General features: G+C 41.7%; 2 protein-coding genes across 2 annotated transcripts in view; one reads left to right on the forward strand and one right to left on the reverse strand.

Annotated features, from left to right (window-relative positions):
- Nucleotides 1-13,474, reverse strand: PPIL3 (peptidylprolyl isomerase like 3). The gene is made up of 7 exons (XM_060782039.2): nt 13,389-13,474; nt 11,223-11,268; nt 7,674-7,748; nt 5,879-5,972; nt 3,914-3,981; nt 1,534-1,652; nt 1-337 (listed from the first exon to the last, which is right to left on the reverse strand). Exons 2-7 carry the CDS (start codon nt 11,223-11,225, stop codon nt 211-213), a joined length of 486 nt encoding a protein of 161 aa, XP_060638022.1. The 5' UTR covers nt 11,226-11,268; nt 13,389-13,474; the 3' UTR covers nt 1-210.
- Nucleotides 13,470-17,055, forward strand: part of NIF3L1 (NGG1 interacting factor 3 like 1) — a 13,037-nt gene continuing 9,451 nt past the window's right edge. The window contains exons 1-2 of the mRNA XM_060782024.2: nt 13,470-13,575; nt 14,809-15,252. Of these exons, the coding sequence (XP_060638007.2) occupies nt 14,817-15,252 (436 nt within the window). The 5' untranslated portion in view covers nt 13,470-13,575; nt 14,809-14,816. The remainder of the gene's footprint in view (nt 13,576-14,808; nt 15,253-17,055) is intronic.

The raw sequence follows: 17,055 nt of genomic DNA on the forward strand, positions 1-17,055 counted from the left end.
TAAAAATATTACAAATTTATTTTTATGCTTTTTCCAGCTTTATTTATCATAAATAAATGCAGCAAATCAAAATTGGCTTTTCTGATCTGTGCAATGTGGGAATTAGAAAAGTCTTGCAAAGTCCCTCTTTCCATGAGAGAATGCAAGGGCCTATCTACCTTTTCAGGGCCACCCGCAGCCTTTCAGAAATCTATGGTAAGAACACAGCAGTCATTGCGCAAAAGGATTGGCATGCATCGTGACATCTTTAATATGAACATCATTCAATGGGCGAAAAGTCTTTTCATTTACTGGCAGTTTCTCCAGCTCATCTAGAGTATCCAAACCATCAATGACCCTAGGAAACAAAATGGAAAAATAGTTATGATAATGTCCTTGGACAGAAAGAGACACATTTTAGACATTGGTTTTTTTAGCTTCCTAAAAGGATTAAAAAGCCTCAGATATTGGGTCAGGGGAGACCAGTACCTTCAAAACAATGTTGGATAAGAGTTCCCAGAAACCCAGGCAGATGAGGCTGGTGAGATGAGGGCTGAAAATTTCCCCTTCCTATCTGATAGGTTAATAAATTAATCTAGCTCACAATATAATAAATCTGCAATCCTAAACAAATTAATTTTAGTGCAAGTGGAGCTTGTGCCAGGGAGATAGAACTACATGAATATGCTGGAAATCAGTGCTTCTGAAATTCTGATCCCCAAATGTTTTGACTTGAAATCCCAGCTCTCTTGGCCAATAATCAGGGGTTCTAGGAGCTGTAGTCCAAAACATTTGGAGGAGCAAAGGTTGAAAACCACTGCCATAGATCAGCATGAAGTAATCTCACTTTGCTATGCAATATCTTTAAAAAGCATTTGAAAATGAGAATCTAGGATTTATAATGGAAATCCAGTAATCGGAACCAACAACTATTTCCCCTGCTAACGAATGTTCTTGTTACATTTTTGGCAGCTCCAGATGGCGCAATGGGTTAAACCCCTGTACTGGTAGGACTGAAGACCAACAAGTTGCAGGTTCAAATCTGGGGAGAGCATGGGTGAGCTCCCTGTGTCAGCTCCAGCTCCCCACGCGGGGACATGAGAGAAGCCTCCCACAAGGATGGTAAAACATCAAAACATCCGAGCGTCCCCTGGGCAACATCCTTGCAGACGGCCAATTCTCTCACACCAGAAGTGACTTGCAGTTTCTCAAGTCACTCCTGACACACACACACACACACAAATGACAGTGTCATCATCCAATTGTAGTTCTAAGTGGTATATAGTGGGCCATTTTTAAGCACTTATTTTTCATTACATGGTTTGTAAAATCATTTAGTATTCAAATCACCTGTGCCTTCCAAGCATATAGTCATTCTTTTTGTGTTATCACAAAGTGAATAGCACTCAGAGTGATTGGAGCAACCAGATGTTAGTTAAGGAAGTTCCATTTTTAAATAATCTTGCTTGAAGCAAGGAAAAACTCCTTCTCCAGTCCTGCGGCATATCATCTTCCTCTTATTTCCATCATCAGGCTCAACGATAAATTACTTACTTCCCAAACACAGTGTATTTCATGTCCAGGTGTGGCTGTTTGCCATAGGTGATGAAGAACTGAGATCCATTTGTATTTGGACCATTATTTGCCATAGAAACAACTCCACGGACACTGTGCTAAAAAGAGTTACAAAAAAATACCAGATTTATGGAGTTTTTAATTCTATTTTTTCGCCAAAGCATATTACAAAGTCAGTGCAGGGCAATACATTTCCATTAAGAAAGATATCCTACTAATCTATCCTCCAGATATTTAATGTCAATATGGGGAGAGTTTGGTGTTTGTCCTCTGCCTGAGCTGACATGGCACAGGGGCCAATGAAGCAACTTTGTATTTCTATAGTTTTTGTTTCTTTGCAACAGGTTAAACCCTTGTGCTGGCAGGACTGAAGAATGATAGTTCAGAGGTTCGAATCCAGGGAGAGCGCAGATGAGCTCCCTCTGTCAGTTCCAGCTCCCTATGCGGGGACATGAGAGAAGCTTCCCACAAGGATGGTAAAAACATCAAAAACATCCAGGCATCCCCTGGGCAACAACCTTGCAGAGACAGCCAACTCTCTCACACCAGAAGAGTTTTGCAGTTTCTCAAGTCGCTCCTGAGACAAAAAAAAAAAAAGTCCTTTTATTGAGGACCATAAAATCAAATTCTGGCAACAAGTTTTATGTCCATAATGATTCACTTGATTTTTTCTTAATGTAAGAATAAGTACAAATGTTATAGATATTGTTTGACTGAAGTTTGACTGAAGCAAAAAAAAAAAAGACTTTTATGAAACAAAATATTTTTTTAAAATGTGTTGTCGAAGGCTTTCATGGCCGGAATCACTGGGTTGTTGTAGGTTTTTTCGGGCTATATGGCCATGTTCTAGAGGCATTCTCTCCTGACGTTTCGCCTGCATCTATGGCAAGCATCCTCAGAGGTTGTGAGGTATCTCTGAGGATGCTTGCCATAGATGAAGGCAAAACGTCAGGAGAGAATGCCTCTAGAACATGGCCATATAGCCCGAAAAAACCTACAACAACCCATTTTTTTAAAACTTTCAATTAAAGCCAAATTATGTCAAGTATACTTCAACCTCCAATATAGATACTTGGACCTTTTAAGCATTTTCTGTGCTTCCCTGAAAAATTAAGCACAGCAATGGTTTGGAGACATGGGTTTGTTTGTTTGTTTGTTTTTCAACTGCAGTGACTCAACTTTCCCATGCTCTTATCTATGGGAACCTACTCTTTAGTTCTTCAGTCCAAACCAATCCAGAGCAGAAGCCTTTCTTCTGGTTGGCTATGCTCAAACCCCTGAGGGCTGCTTCCATACCAGAAAGGGAATGGGAGAAGAAGCAGTAGCGGGAGAATGAGGATAAACAAAGACCTCAGTCTTCCTCATGTTTACAATATCTATGGCATTATGGATATTTCAGTCATGATCATAGTGGCAGGCTGAAAAGGAATTCTACACAAAAGAGGATGCCCCCAATTGAATCTAAATTCACAATAAATTCTGCTGAGGACAATGAGAAGTCTGCATTACAGTCAGTTTCCTATTATATGAGAAATGAAGCTGATCAGTGCAAATTCCTGAAGCTTTTGTGGAATTAGCAGAACGAACAGCCTGGGCCTTTCCAGTACTGTTACTCAAAGTTCACTGAATTCATAGGGCTTGAGAAATCACTGCTGTTTAAGCGATAATAGAGTATTGCAACTATATGCTACCAAAACTAGTATCTACTCATGGAAGCCATGCCTGGGGGCCATAGCCTTTTCACCAGCTAGAAAAAAAGAGAAGTGATTGATCTGATCTGCAACTATTACCCTATTATTTACCCTAAAACAAGTACTTCTTCAAGAGAATGTGTCAGGGAATAATGTACCGTCAAAGGCTTTCATGGCCGGAATCACTGGGTTGTTGTGAGTTTCCCAGGCTGTATGGCCATGCCACAGAAGCATTCTCTCCTGATGTTTCACCCACATCTATGGCAGGCATCCTGAGAGGTTGTGAGGTCTGTTGGAAACTAGGCAAGTGAGGTTTATTTATCTGTGGAATGTCCAGGGTGAGAGAAAGAACTCTTGTCTGCTTGAGGCAAGTGTGAATGTTTCAATTGGCCACCTTGATTAGCTTTGCAGCTTCAAAGCTTGGCTTTGAAGGTGGTCAATTGCAACATTCACACTTGCCTCCAACTGACAAGAGTTCTTTCTCCCATCCTGGACTTTCCACAGATATATGAACCCCTCTTGCCTAGTTTCCAACAGTCCTCACAATCGCTGAGAATGCCTGCCATAGATGTGAGAGAATGCTTCTGGAACATTGCCATAGAGTCCAGAAAACTCACAGTAACCCAATATCAAGGAACACTAATGGAAAGAGGAGGGAAAATCCATACCTTTAAGTATTCACTGTATTCATCTTCAAATTTTCTTCCCCAAATGCTATTTCCTCCTTTCCCAGAGCCTTAAAGAGAAGGAAAGGAGGTTAAGGAGACAAATGCAGGCATTAAGTCACCAGAGAAGACAGCATTTTCATCTATTTAGCACAAGCATTTAGGCAATTTTGAAAACTCAGTAAAATGGAAAAGTGTTCTTTCATTACAGTTGAGTTTTTCAAAAGGTTAAGAAATAAGTTACAGATTCTTCAGAGCTGTACCAAAACTCTTTCCTTCTTAGTGTGAATTATTGATTTATGAGAGAGATCAAAGGTGAGATTATCAGACAAATACAACACCAGGTTACTAAATCCAACAACCTTGTAAACTATAGATTAGATTTTTATGGTACATGTTATATAGGTTGCATTGTGCAATATGTGGCTAGATTACGTTGTAAACATTTTTCTCAAGTCATACGTTTAATTCATGCACAATTGTTGTGTCAACTGGCAACCATATAATAACCTGTACTCTTGTTTATATGAAAAAGGAGTTAGTTTATTTCTCCAAGAACACATCTTCAAGGCAAGAAGCTGAAAAGGTGTACTGAAAAGTTAGCTGAAAAATCACAGGCTCTTGAGTAACACTTATTTACAAAAGGATATTAAATGATGACTAGAACTGTGGTTCTCAACCTGTGGGTCCCAAGGTGATTTGATCTACACCGAAATACAACATCGCTTGAGCTCTGTGAGTGCAGCATTTTTCCGAATGAAGCAGAGAGTGTTTGAGGACCGGGACATCCGTAGGGATACCAAGGTGCTTGTTTATAAAGCTATTGTCCTCCCAACCCTGCTATACGCCTGCGAAACGTGGACTGTCTATAGACGTCACATGCAACTCCTGGAACAATTCCATCAGCGCTGCCTCCGGAAAATCCTGCAAATCTCTTGGGAAGACAAGTGGACAAACGTCAGCATGCTGGAAGAAGCAAAGACCACCAGCATTGAAGCAATGGTCCTCCGCCATCAACTGCGCTGGACCGGCCACGTTGTCCGGATGCCCGTCCACCGTCTCCCAAAGCAGTTGCTCTACTCCGAACTCAAGAATGGAAAACGGAATGTTGGAGGGCAGGAAAATAGATTTAAAGATGGGCTCAAAGCCAACCTTAAAAGCTCTGGCATAGACACTGAGAACTGGGAAGCCCTGGCCCTTGAGAGCTCCAGCTGGAGGTCAGCAGTGACCAGCAGTGCTGCAGAATTTGAAGAGGCACGAATGGAGGGTGATAGAGAGAAACATGCCAAGAGGAAGGCACGTCAAGCCAACACTGACCGAGACCGCCTTCCACCTGGAAACCAATGCCCTCACTGCGGAAGAAGATGCAGGTCAAAAATAGGGCTCCACAGTCACCTACGGACCCACAAGAATACTGACCCTGGAAGACTATCCTACTCATCCAAAGAGGGATTGCCTAAAGTAAATAAGTAAGTAAGGTCTACAACTCTCAGAAATCCCACCCAGTTTACCAGCTGTTAGGATTCCTGGAAGTTGAAGGCCAAAATATCTGGGAACCCACAGTTTGAGAACTACTGGATTGGGGGATAAAATTATGTGGTTATTCCAGACACTATTAAAGTAAATACAAGACTCAAAGTCAGGTGGTCCTTCATGAAGACCTCCATAGGTTCAGCAGTGTTCCTGCATCGTGTATTTCAACTTAAAAATATCTTTAAAATTAATGCAAAGTTTTATAATGCTGTATGTTTAGCATGCCATTTCCACAAGCATTCATGCATCCCTCTTCCTCAGGTACACGCTTCTGGTCAAGTGAATTACAATTCATGAAAACATATTCTGAATGTTTTTTTCAGAGCAAAAGATACTGCAACATTCCTACGGCAATTGGTAAATAATACATCTGTCCACTACTGAAAACTGTATAAATAAAATAATAAACAAATGAACTGTAATAAAAGGAATTACCACATGGATCTCCTGTCTGCACCATAAAGCCTTTGATATTCCGATGGAAAATACAACCATTGTAGTAATTACTAGCACAGAGAGCCAGAAAATTCTACAAAGGAAAAAAATGCTAGTGAGGATATAGTCTCATGATATGAAACCCATCGCAAATGCACATGTACAAGGTCCTGTGTGGAAAATGCAGTTGTTTTTATAAATTGCAATAAACAATGGTCCATTAAGATGTGAAACTAAGCTCATCCCTTTTTGGGTTTTTTCAGACAAGGGTTCTCAAACCTTTTTAGACACAGAGCCCTTTTTGAAGCAAAACTTTCTCATGGAGCTCGAATAAATGTTTATATAATATACTAGCCATCCCCTGCCACGTGTTGCTGTGGCCCAGTCTGTGTATATGTGTTTTGTGTGTGTATATATTTGTGTATATGTGTGTGTGTGTTTGTGTATATATGTGGTTTTGCGCATGCGTTGTAATGGGTCTTTTTTGGCTTTTTGAGTTTCTTCTGCTGTGTTTTTCAGTGTTTTTTTGAGTGATGGTCACTTGTTGGCCTGACAGGTGTATTGTGTCCAAATTTGATGTCAATTTGTCCAGTGGTATTTGAGTTATGTTAATCCCACAAACAAACATTACATTTTTATTTATATAGATTTTTTTATATACTAGCCATCCCCTGCCACATGTTGCTGTGGCCCAGTCTTTGTATATGTGTTTTGTGTGTGTATGTATGTGTATATATGTGGTTTTGCGCATGCGTTGTAATGGGTCTTTTTTGGCTTTTTGAGTTTCTTCTGCTGTGTTTTTCAGTGTTTTTATGAGTGATGGTCACTTGTTGGCCTGACAGGTGTATTGTGTCCAAATTTGATGTCAATTTGTCCAGTGGTATTTGAGTTATGTTAATCCCACAAACAAACATTACATTTTTATTTATATAGATTTTTTTATATACTAGCCATCCCCTGCCACACGTTGCTGTGGCCCAGTCTTTGTATATGTGTTTTGTGTGTGTATGTATGTGTATATATGTGGTTTTGTGCATGCGTTTTAATGTATTTTTCTATTTCTTGACTTTTTTAAGTCTCTTCTGCTGTGTTTTTCAGTGTTTTTATGAGTGATGGTCACTGAGCTATCCAAATTTGTAAACCTAAAAGCCAGCATATTTTCCACATTATTTCTTATGTGTTGTATCTGTTCTCTGAGGGGGAAGACTGGAGGGAAGGTGCAGCCTACAGGCCACAGAATTCCCAACCCTGGAATAAAGGATTTAATCAATATGAGTTTTTTTTTAAATCAAAGCCTAATGGAATTACAATGTTGTGTTTATTTAAATTCTGAATGCTTTTGCAATGGATCACTAACTAATTTATTAGTATGTAATTACATTTTATTACATACTATCATCTGATTACTATGAAGCTCCTTGTGCCAGCTGAACTGCTGACCTAAAAGTCAGCGGTTCAAAAGCACGAGATGGGGTGAGCTCCTGTCTGTCAGCTCCAGCTTCCCTTGCGGGGACATGAGAGAAGCCTCCCACAGGATGGTAAAACATCCGGGTGTCCCCTGGGCAACGTACTTGCAGACAGCCAATTTTCTCACACCATAAGCGACTTGCAGTTTCTCAAGTCGCTTCTGATATGATAAATAAAATCTGATTACTATTGTTCCATTCTGATGTTATTTTGAGAATCTTCTGACCATGTTAATAAAGTGACATTTAAATTAAGAGGCGCAGAGTAACCCAGTCAGTCTGCATTTTGAAAGCTTGTTTCCAGCGGACCTCGTAGATCCATTACTCACTTCACAAGCCTTAGGTGTCCGTTCACAGAACAGTTCTATCTTAATATCTCCCACATCAGTGTGCAGAGTCACAGCCTGGATTGAGAGGGAACACAAACTACATTAGTTTAAATAAATAAATAAATAAATAATAAATGACTAAATGTAATTTAAACAAACACCTTATTTCTTTTAAAAAAAACTAGTCAAATCAATAGTTATGAACAGCTAATAGGAGAAATCAAAACAAAACATACAAAAGTAATACATGCTAAATGACTTGTAGACTGCAGGAATGGTCTAAATATTCTGCATTTAGCAGTTGTTTTGCAAGCTTCCACATTTAGTTAGCCTATGCTGCAAACATGTAGCACACTTATTTTGGCTTCAAATGGCTTAGAGGAGTCCTCATTTTCCCCCACTCACCTGCTTCCCCACAGAACTGGGGAAAATAATTTACCATACTCCCAGACCTTCGGATGCCCACAAACCAACATCTGAAATGCACCCTTCGGGAAGCATCCATTCCTTGTACCCTCCATTTTCTAAACAGAAATAATTCTACTGCATCCCCCTCCAGCATGCTGCAGTGCTCAATGAGTAAGGTAATATGAATTCTAAATCCTAATACAGGCAGTTCCCAAGTTACAAACATCTGAATTACAAACTGCTCATACTTAAGAACATGGGTGACACAACAGGGAGAGAAATGCAACCTTAGAAATGAAAATTAACTCTTGAAAGAGTTACTGAGATTTCAGCTGGGACTGCGGATAAAAAGGTGAGATTCTGCTAAACCAGATCAGCTAGGACAAAGAATGAGAAGGCAAACTACAAAGGTTTGTCCAGTTTGTCCAAAAGGTGAGGTATGTGCCAGAAAGCTCTTCAAAATATGCAAGCATAAAGTCACATAAAATATAAGACCTTTTTTTTGTAGTTTTGACAGCTATTCAGACTTTACATGCCTCCCCCCCCCCCTTTTTTTTTGGTCGTGTCAGGAGCGACATGAGAAACTGCAAGTCGCTTCTGGTGTGAGAGAATTGGCCGTCTGCAAGGACGTTGCCCAGGGGACGCCCGGATGTTTTGATGTTTTATCATCCTTGTGGGAGGCTTCTCTCATGTCCCCACATGAGGAGCTGGAGCTGACAGAGAGAGCTCATCCGCACTCTCCCCGGATTCGAACCTGCGACCTGTCGGTCTTCAGTCCTGCTGGCACAGGGGTTTAACCCACTGCACTCCCGGGAGCTCCTATGCCTCCCCCTGACTGGCTGAGAAACCTTGCCGAATAGGATCCACACAGGGATTTTTTTTTGTCGTGTCAGGAGCAACCTGAGAAACTGCAAGTCACTTCTGGTGTGAGAGAATTGGCCGTCTGCAAGGACGTTGCTCAGGGGACGCCCGGATGATTTGACACAGGGATTGGCCAGGGGTTTCCCTGATGTCACTGACAGGAGGAGGAGATCCCCATGGCAGCAAGAAGAACAACAACTGATGTTTGGTCACTTTAAAGGTCCAGTTTGTTGCAGAGACACCCGCTGGAAGGGCACAAAACTGAGGGAAGGGATGACATAAGTATTCAGATGATTCTTTGATCTTGATTGACTTAAGTGTCCAGTTCCAGAGAGACAAAGGTGCAAGACCCACAGGACAAAAGATGATAATCCCAAATAACAAGAGGCTGGGCTGCCTATTCAGAAGATTAATGTATTCATATTTGTTTAGCTTTCACTTCCATGAGAATGGCAGCCTCCATCCTCATTTGAACAGGAAAACATCCTAAGCATATCTTTGTAGCAAAAGGATCAGATCATCTGTCTCACATACATACACAAAGGATTTTATCTGGCTTGGGAGATCCTTGTTTTATATAGCAATTTCCGTTCCCAGGAGCTTATGCAAACAGGGGGCATTGGGGCAGCAGATACCTTCAGGCTACATTTGATACAAGTTTATACATTTAGATATTGATACAGTACATAAGCAATACAAGTTACACAGAGAGTAGCATTTTTATACATTCATTAAGGCAGGGGTCCTCAAACTTTTTAAACAGAGGGCCAGGTCACAGTCCCCCAAACTGTTGGAGGGCTGGATTATAATTTGAAAAAAACATGAATGAATTCCTATGCACACTGCACATATCTTATTTGTAGTGCAAAAGACACTTTAAAAGAATATAATAATTAAAATGAAGGACAATTTTAACAAATATAAAGTTATTAGTATTTCAATGGGAAGTGTGGGTCTGCTTTTGGCTGATGAAATAGGATTGTTATATTTGTTGTTGTTGTGTGCTTTCAAGTCTTTTCAAACTTAGGTTGACCCTGAGCGAGGGCCAGGTAAATGACCTTGGAGGGCCGCATCCGGCCCCCGGGCCTTAGTTTGAGGACCCCTGCATTAAGGGGTTAAGCTTTGATAGAGTTTGGGACACAGTTCTAGCTAGATCCTCTGCGGCTTCAATATCGCAAATCTCTGAATGGGTGGGAAATGTTTTAAAATTAAAGAAAAAATCATATTTCTTGCTTGGGGTCTTTTTATTGTTCATAACCTTTTGGAGGGGGTGTGCCATGGCTTGACAACATCATCATGGGAAAAAGGTGTCTCAACAGAAGTTTTATTACCAATCCTGTTTCCGCAAAAAAACATTTTTTCCAAAATCTGAATAGGGGCACAGACAGCAAAACAAATGCCACAGGGGTTTTAACCTTTCCCTATGCTGTCCAAAGCTTATATATGGGGGGAGGGGTAGATGGAGATACGCTTAAAAATGTTTCTGTTCTAATTAAACATACAAATTCAACTTCATAACAAACCTACAAAGTGACAGACTTTGTATTTCTAGGTGCAAAGATTACTGCAGATGCAGACTGTAGCCAGGAAATCAGAAGACGCTTACTTCTTGGGAGGAGAGCAATGTCCAGTCTCGATAAAATAGTAAAGAGTAGAGACATCAGACTGGCAACAAAGATCCGCCTAGTCAAAGCCATGGTCTTCCCTGTAGTAACCTATGGATGTGAGAGCTGGACCTTAGGGAAGGCTGAGCGAAGGAAGATCGATGCTTTTGAGCTGTGGTGCTGGAGGAAAGTGCTGAGAGTGCCTTGGACTGCGAGAAGATCCAACCAGTCCATCCTCCAGGAAATAAAGCCTGACTGCTCATTGGAGGGAAGGATACTAGAGACAAAGTTGAAGTACTTTGGCCACATCATGAGGAGACAGGAAAGCCTAGAGAGGACAATTATGCTGGGGAAAGTGGAAGGCAAAAGGAAGAGGGGCCGACCAAGGGCAAGATGGATTGATGGCATCCTTGAAGTGACTGGACTGACCTTGAAGGAGCTGGGGGTGGTGACGGCCGACAGGGAGCTCTGGCGTGGGCTGGTCCATGAGGTCACGAAGAGTCGGAGATGACTGAACGAATGAACAACAACAACAACAAACCTACAGAATCTTGTTTGTAACTTGAGGACTGCCTGTATACTCTAAAATAGTGTGTTTCTAAATAGACAGCTACCTGTTTCTCAAGGAATACCTTGCACGCAGTTAGGAAGAAGATATTGAAACAACCAGCCTCACCATCTGTGCAGACAAGGAATTCAAATCAGAGCCACCTGAAGAGTTTCTGCAAAAAAACCAGAAAAAATAGCTATAATGAGTGGAAATGTGGCTTTGCATGCTAAAAGCAATATTGCTCTAGTAGTAAAGGCATGGAGGAACCACTTGGATGAGAATGATTGTACTATTTTTGTTTTTAGCAGAGTGACCAGACTGAATCCCACAGTTGAGAAAGATTAGCATATTTATTATGACATGAAAAGCAATCCAAAATGTTAAAGCTATAATGCATCTGTCAGTTTCTAAGGTGCCAAAAGCTCTGTTTTTCCTGCAACAAGTCAATTAAAACTGAATTTAACATTAGCATGGTTTTTAAAAACCCGGAAGAATTGGCATTATTTTAAAAGGGCAGAGGCATGTACTATTTGCAAGGTTAAAGAGTTCTTATCCAAAATGATTGGGACCAGAAGAGTTTTGGATTTCAGAATATCTGCATGTACAGAAGTAGATAATGAGATATCTTGGAGACAGGACCTAAGTATATACACCTTATACATAAAGTCTAGATCCACTATGCTAAAAAAAGTTCAAATAGGAGTATTTGAACTGTCAGGGGTACTTTGATTGTGCTTTTCATGCATTGATAGTTATGTACATGTGTATTCTGAATACATGAAGTTGTGAATAAACCAAGTATGTTATTTTTAACTAACTCTACTTCATTTTTGTCTAGAGTGCATGATATTAATCACTGAGCCTGGAATCCCAGGTTGCAGCGGTGGCCAGGGGAGTGTTCACACAATTAAAACTTGTGCGCCAGCTGCACCTGTACCTTGGGAAGTCAGACTTGGCCACAGTGGTCCACGCTCTCGTTACATCTAGGATAGACTACTGCAACGCACTCTACATGGGGTTGCCTTTGAAGACTGCTCGGAAACTTCAAATAGTCCAATGAGAGGCAGCCAGGTTAATAACTGAGGCGGCATACAGGGAGCATACAACTCCCATGTTATGCCCAAATTACCCGGCCCAAATTACCTGTCCGAACGCATCTCCCCCTATGAACCATCACGGAGATTAAGATCCTCTGGGGAGTCCCTGCTTTCCGTCCCGCCATTGTCACAGGCACGATTGGTGGAGACGAGAGACAGGGCCTTCTCGGTGATTGTTCCCCGGCTATGGAACTCCCTTCCTGGTGAGATCAGGTCGGCCCCCTCTCTCCTGTCCTTTAGAAGGATGGTAAAAACTTGACTCTGGGACCAAGCTTTCGGGACAGGGCAATAAAGCGGCAATAGGAAAGATGACCAGGCCAATGATTTGATGCGGATGACTAGGACGGTTTTAAATGGTGTATTTTAATATTTTGATAAATGTTTTTAATGTTTATGTATGTGTCCCAGCATTGAATGTTTGCCGTATATATGCTGTTCTCCGCCCTGAGTCCCCTTTGAGGTGAGAAGGGCGGAAAATAAATGTTTTAAATCAATAAATAAAACGAGTTTTTTATGGGAGAGAAAAAATATTTTTGGACACTAAAAAAACTTCTGAAGCACTGCTGTTTTTTATGCACTGGAAAAATCTGTTTTCCTAACAGATCAGAGATAACAGGTTATTCAGTCTAACAACTGAAACCATTGCCTTGCATTATTATATCTGGTTGCATACCACAAGAGAAGGGTCTCCTCTAAAGGGTTTTTGGCTCTACTCTGAAAGGTCTAAAAAGATCTAAAAAGTTATGATCTCCAAATGGTTATGAATGCCATTTTCTCCTTCTACTGGGAGGAGGCTGATAGGCATGAAGTAACTGGTTCAAAACACATAATGAATTCAACTGAAATACATTTTAAAACACACAACCCCCCCCCCTCCACACACACACACATACACACAAAATCTCACTCAAAACGACCATGGAAAGGTTTTACTCCTGCAAAGAGATCAGGGGTGCGCCTCTACTCTGTGGAATGAATGCTTTTTGATCCCATGGCTCGCTGCTCATGGGAGTTGTAGTTTTACAAGGTCTTGCGCCTTCTCCACCCAAGAGTACTGGATGCCACGCCAAACTGCAGCTCCCAGGCCTGCATAGCATTGAGAAGAGGCGGTTCCAGTGGGACCAAACGGCACCCATTGCACTACAGCGGGGCCTGCTTCCCAGGAAGCGCCTGGCCCAATGGGGCGCTTACTTACCTTCTTCCCGCCAAAAGGCCCCTTTCCTCTTGCTTGTTGTCGTCCTCCTACTTCCTGGTGAGGCCCCGCCCCCGCTGCCACCCGCTAGGCCACGCCCCCTTCCTCTCTCCAGCAGAAGAGGGCCGCCTTGCATTCAAAACGTGCTCCAGCTGGAAGCCCTCCCAGTCTATCCCAGGCTGGAAGAGAGGTGAGAGGGCCATTCAGAGACAACCCCCCCCCCCCAATACCAGGAAGGAAGGGATTTTAAATGAAGGAGGGAGGAAATTGGGAAGGGAAGTTGCTGGGATGGATCTACACTGAGGAATGAATGCAGTTTGACCACACATTTATGCCCTGGCTCAGTGCTATGGGATCAGGCAGTACATTTTCAGATCTGCTCATCTGTCAAGGATTAGGGTTGTTGTAGGTTTTTTTCGGGCTATATGGCCATGGTCTAGAGGCATTCTCTCCTGCCGTTTCGCCTGCATCTATGGCAAGCATCCTCAGAGGTAGTGAGGTCTGTTGGAACTAGGAAAAAGGGGTTTATATATCTGTGGAATGACCAGGGTGAGACAAAGGACTCTTGTCTGCTGGAGCTAGGTGTGAATGTTTCAACTGATCACCTTCATTAGCATTTGAAGGCCTGCCTGAGCCTGGGAAAATCTCTTGCTGGGAGGTGTTAATCTGTGCCTGGTTGTTTCCTCTCTGTTGTTTTGCTGTTGTAATTTTAGAGTTTTTTTAATACTGGTAGCCATATTTTATTCATTTTCATGGTCTCCTCCTTTCTGTTGAAATTGTCCCCATGCTTGTGGATTTCAATGGCTTCTCTGTGTAGTCTGACATGGTGGTTGTTGGTGTGGTCCAGCATTTCTGTGTTCTCAAAGCACCTGATGAACCAGCCTGGACACAGCATATTATTTGAGAACACAGAAATGCTGGACCACACCAACAACCACCATGTCAGACTACACAGAGGTTCAATTCCATTATTGCTGGAGTTCAGAATGCTCTTTGATTGTAGGTGAACTACAAATACCAGCAACTACAACTCCCAAATGACAAAATCATTTTTTTGAGTCATGGTCACTCCATGGGTTAGTAGGTGTCTTGTAGCCAAATTTGGCAGCAATTCGTCCAGTGGTTGTTGAGTTATGTTAATCCTACAAACGAACATTATATTTTTATTTATATAGATGTATTTGTGAAATATCCAGTTTTTTGTAGGGCCCTTCCAGACAGGCCCTATATCCCATAGTTTGATCCCAAGTTTTCTGTTTATCCCTGATTTCTGATTATCTGGTAGTGCAGACTCATATAATCCAGTGTAAAGTAGAAAACCTGGGATCAGATCCTGGGATATAGGGCCTGTCTAGGAGGGCCCTAAGAATGTACTATTTATCCTAGTATTTCTAATTGTATCGTTGCCTTTGGCGTTCTTTAGGCACCTGCATGCAGTTCTCCTACCTGAAGCCAACTCCGCAGCGCCTCTTGAGTGTCCGGTCCTGGATTGATGTGCCTTTGAGAGCCTTCATGGATCTTAAGGTCCTGGTTTCTTCCCTCAATGGGTTTGCTCCGCTGTCGCTGGCTGAGAGTTGGGACAATGTGGGGCTCCTGGTTGAACCAAGCCCTCCCCATACCGTCAGCACCCTCTTTTTGACCAACGACTTGACCGAGGAAGTGATGGAGGAGGCCCTCCAGAAGAAAGCCAATCTTATTCTGTCTTACCACCCACCCATTTTTCAGCCACTCAAACGCCTAACGTGGAAAACGTGGAAAGAGCGTCTCATTATCCAAGCCCTGGAAAACAGAGTTGCCATTTATTCTCCCCATACAGCCTACGATGCTGTGCCCCATGGAGTCAACAACTGGCTTGCCAAAGGACTTGGTGAGACATCCCTTTTCTGAATTTTTCAAGAATTGGCAATGATGTCTGTTGTCTTTTAAAAACATTTACATTGTAATTTTACTCTCAATGCTACTGTTTTCTGTTGCTGAAAGCTGACATGTCAGCACCAAGCTCACGTCACGCAAATAGTGGCTTACTTATAGATGGTTGTGTCAAGTTATGTGTGGAGGGGAAGCTGAGAGTAGCAAACCAATTACATGGTTTAAACAATGGCATATATGAAAAGGTAAGTTCACACCATTCTTTGAAGCATAATGAAGATTAGGTGATTGACTTGTGTGTCCTCCCATGGTAGGCAAAATTCCCTCTCTTTGACTGACAGTCCTCATCATGACAAGCTGTTTTGACATCATCCTTCACTACAGTTAACGCTACACATGTTTCCTTATGGTAAGCCACTTTGAGTCTCCTTGTGGAGAGAGAAAGCGGGGTATAAATAAACATTGTAATAATAATGATAATATTTATTTATTTATTTTTGTCATGTCAGGAGCGACTTGAGAAACTGCAAGTCGCTTCTGGTGTGAGAGAATTGGCCGTCTGCAAGGACATTGCCCAGGGGACGCCCGGATGATTTTTGATGTTTTATCATCCTTGTGGGAGGCTTCTCTCATGTCCCCGCATGAGGAGCTGGAGCTGATAGAGGGAGCTCATCTGCTTCTCCCCGGATTCGAACCTGCGACCTGTCGGTCTTCAATCCAGCCGGCACAGGGGGTTTAACCCTCTACGCCACCAGGGGCTCAATAATAATAATAATAATAATAATAATAATAATAATATACAAAGACTCTGGCACATGCCAGTAAAGGTGGTCCCAGTGGTGATTGCACTTAAAAACAGTGGTGATCTGCACTTAAAAACAATTGACGCTGACAAAATTGCCTTGTCAGCTGCAAAAGGCCAAAACTCGGACCTGCATGCATTATTTGCCGATACGTCACACAGTCCTAGACACTTGGGAAGTGTCCAACGTGTGACAAAAGCCAGCATAGTGATCTTGTTTGCTGCATACTAATCTTGTGTATTTATCTATCTATCTATCTATTATTATTATTATTGACACAAAAGCACAGTATGTCACAGCAAACGAGATCTATATGCTGGATTTCGTTTTACAAAATCACAAGTCGAACACTTCCCAAGCGTCTAGGACTGTATTATTATTATTATTATTATTATTATTATTATTATTATTATGCTAGAATTTTAAAACCAATTATCAACTTGATTGAAAGCATAACTCTGGCTAACATTAACCAGAGTTTAGGTGAGTGCTAGAAGTATATCCCAGCCATGGTTAGGGGCAGAGAACAGGAGCTGGAAATCGGAGAGATTTCTGTGCTGTGTTTGAAGAAAGAAGACTAGAAAGTTTTATCCACTCTAATCTGATTTAACTATGAAGGTTCAGTGGGGGAACATCATGCAATTGATTCAGCGGCAGCTTGGGTTTTTTTTTCAAGGCAACTGAATGGGCAAATGCCATCCAATTTGTTTGTTTTTTCATTACATTTGCATATAACTAAAGTCTCCATAAGGATGAATGTTGTTTAAATTTTATTAATAAACCATTTATGATGTCCAAATACTCATTTTTGAATTTTAATACTGTTTGGATAGATAATAAAATGGGGGAAAGTGATTTCCCTTCCTATCTAATCTGAAGTTATGAAGCAGGGCTAGAGAAGCTTTGACTTCTCAGATGTTGGACTGCAACTCCCATTGTCCCTCACCATCAACCATATTGGTAGCAACTCATGAGAATCTAGGACCAACAACACTTGG

This window comes from Anolis sagrei, chromosome 1 (assembly GCF_037176765.1).
Source record: "Anolis sagrei isolate rAnoSag1 chromosome 1, rAnoSag1.mat, whole genome shotgun sequence".
In the NCBI taxonomy this organism is placed as follows: domain Eukaryota; kingdom Metazoa; phylum Chordata; class Lepidosauria; order Squamata; family Dactyloidae; genus Anolis; species Anolis sagrei.

Excerpts from the sequence above, each read along its gene's own strand:
- PPIL3 (XM_060782039.2), bottom strand. Across the intron at positions 3,982-5,878 it reads GCAGACAGGAGATCCATGTG|GCTCTGGGAAAGGAGGAAAT; the intron begins GTAATTCCTTTT and ends CTTCTCTTTAAG. Across the intron at positions 1,653-3,913 it reads AATACAGTGAATACTTAAAG|CACAGTGTCCGTGGAGTTGT; the intron begins GTATGGATTTTC and ends AACTCTTTTTAG.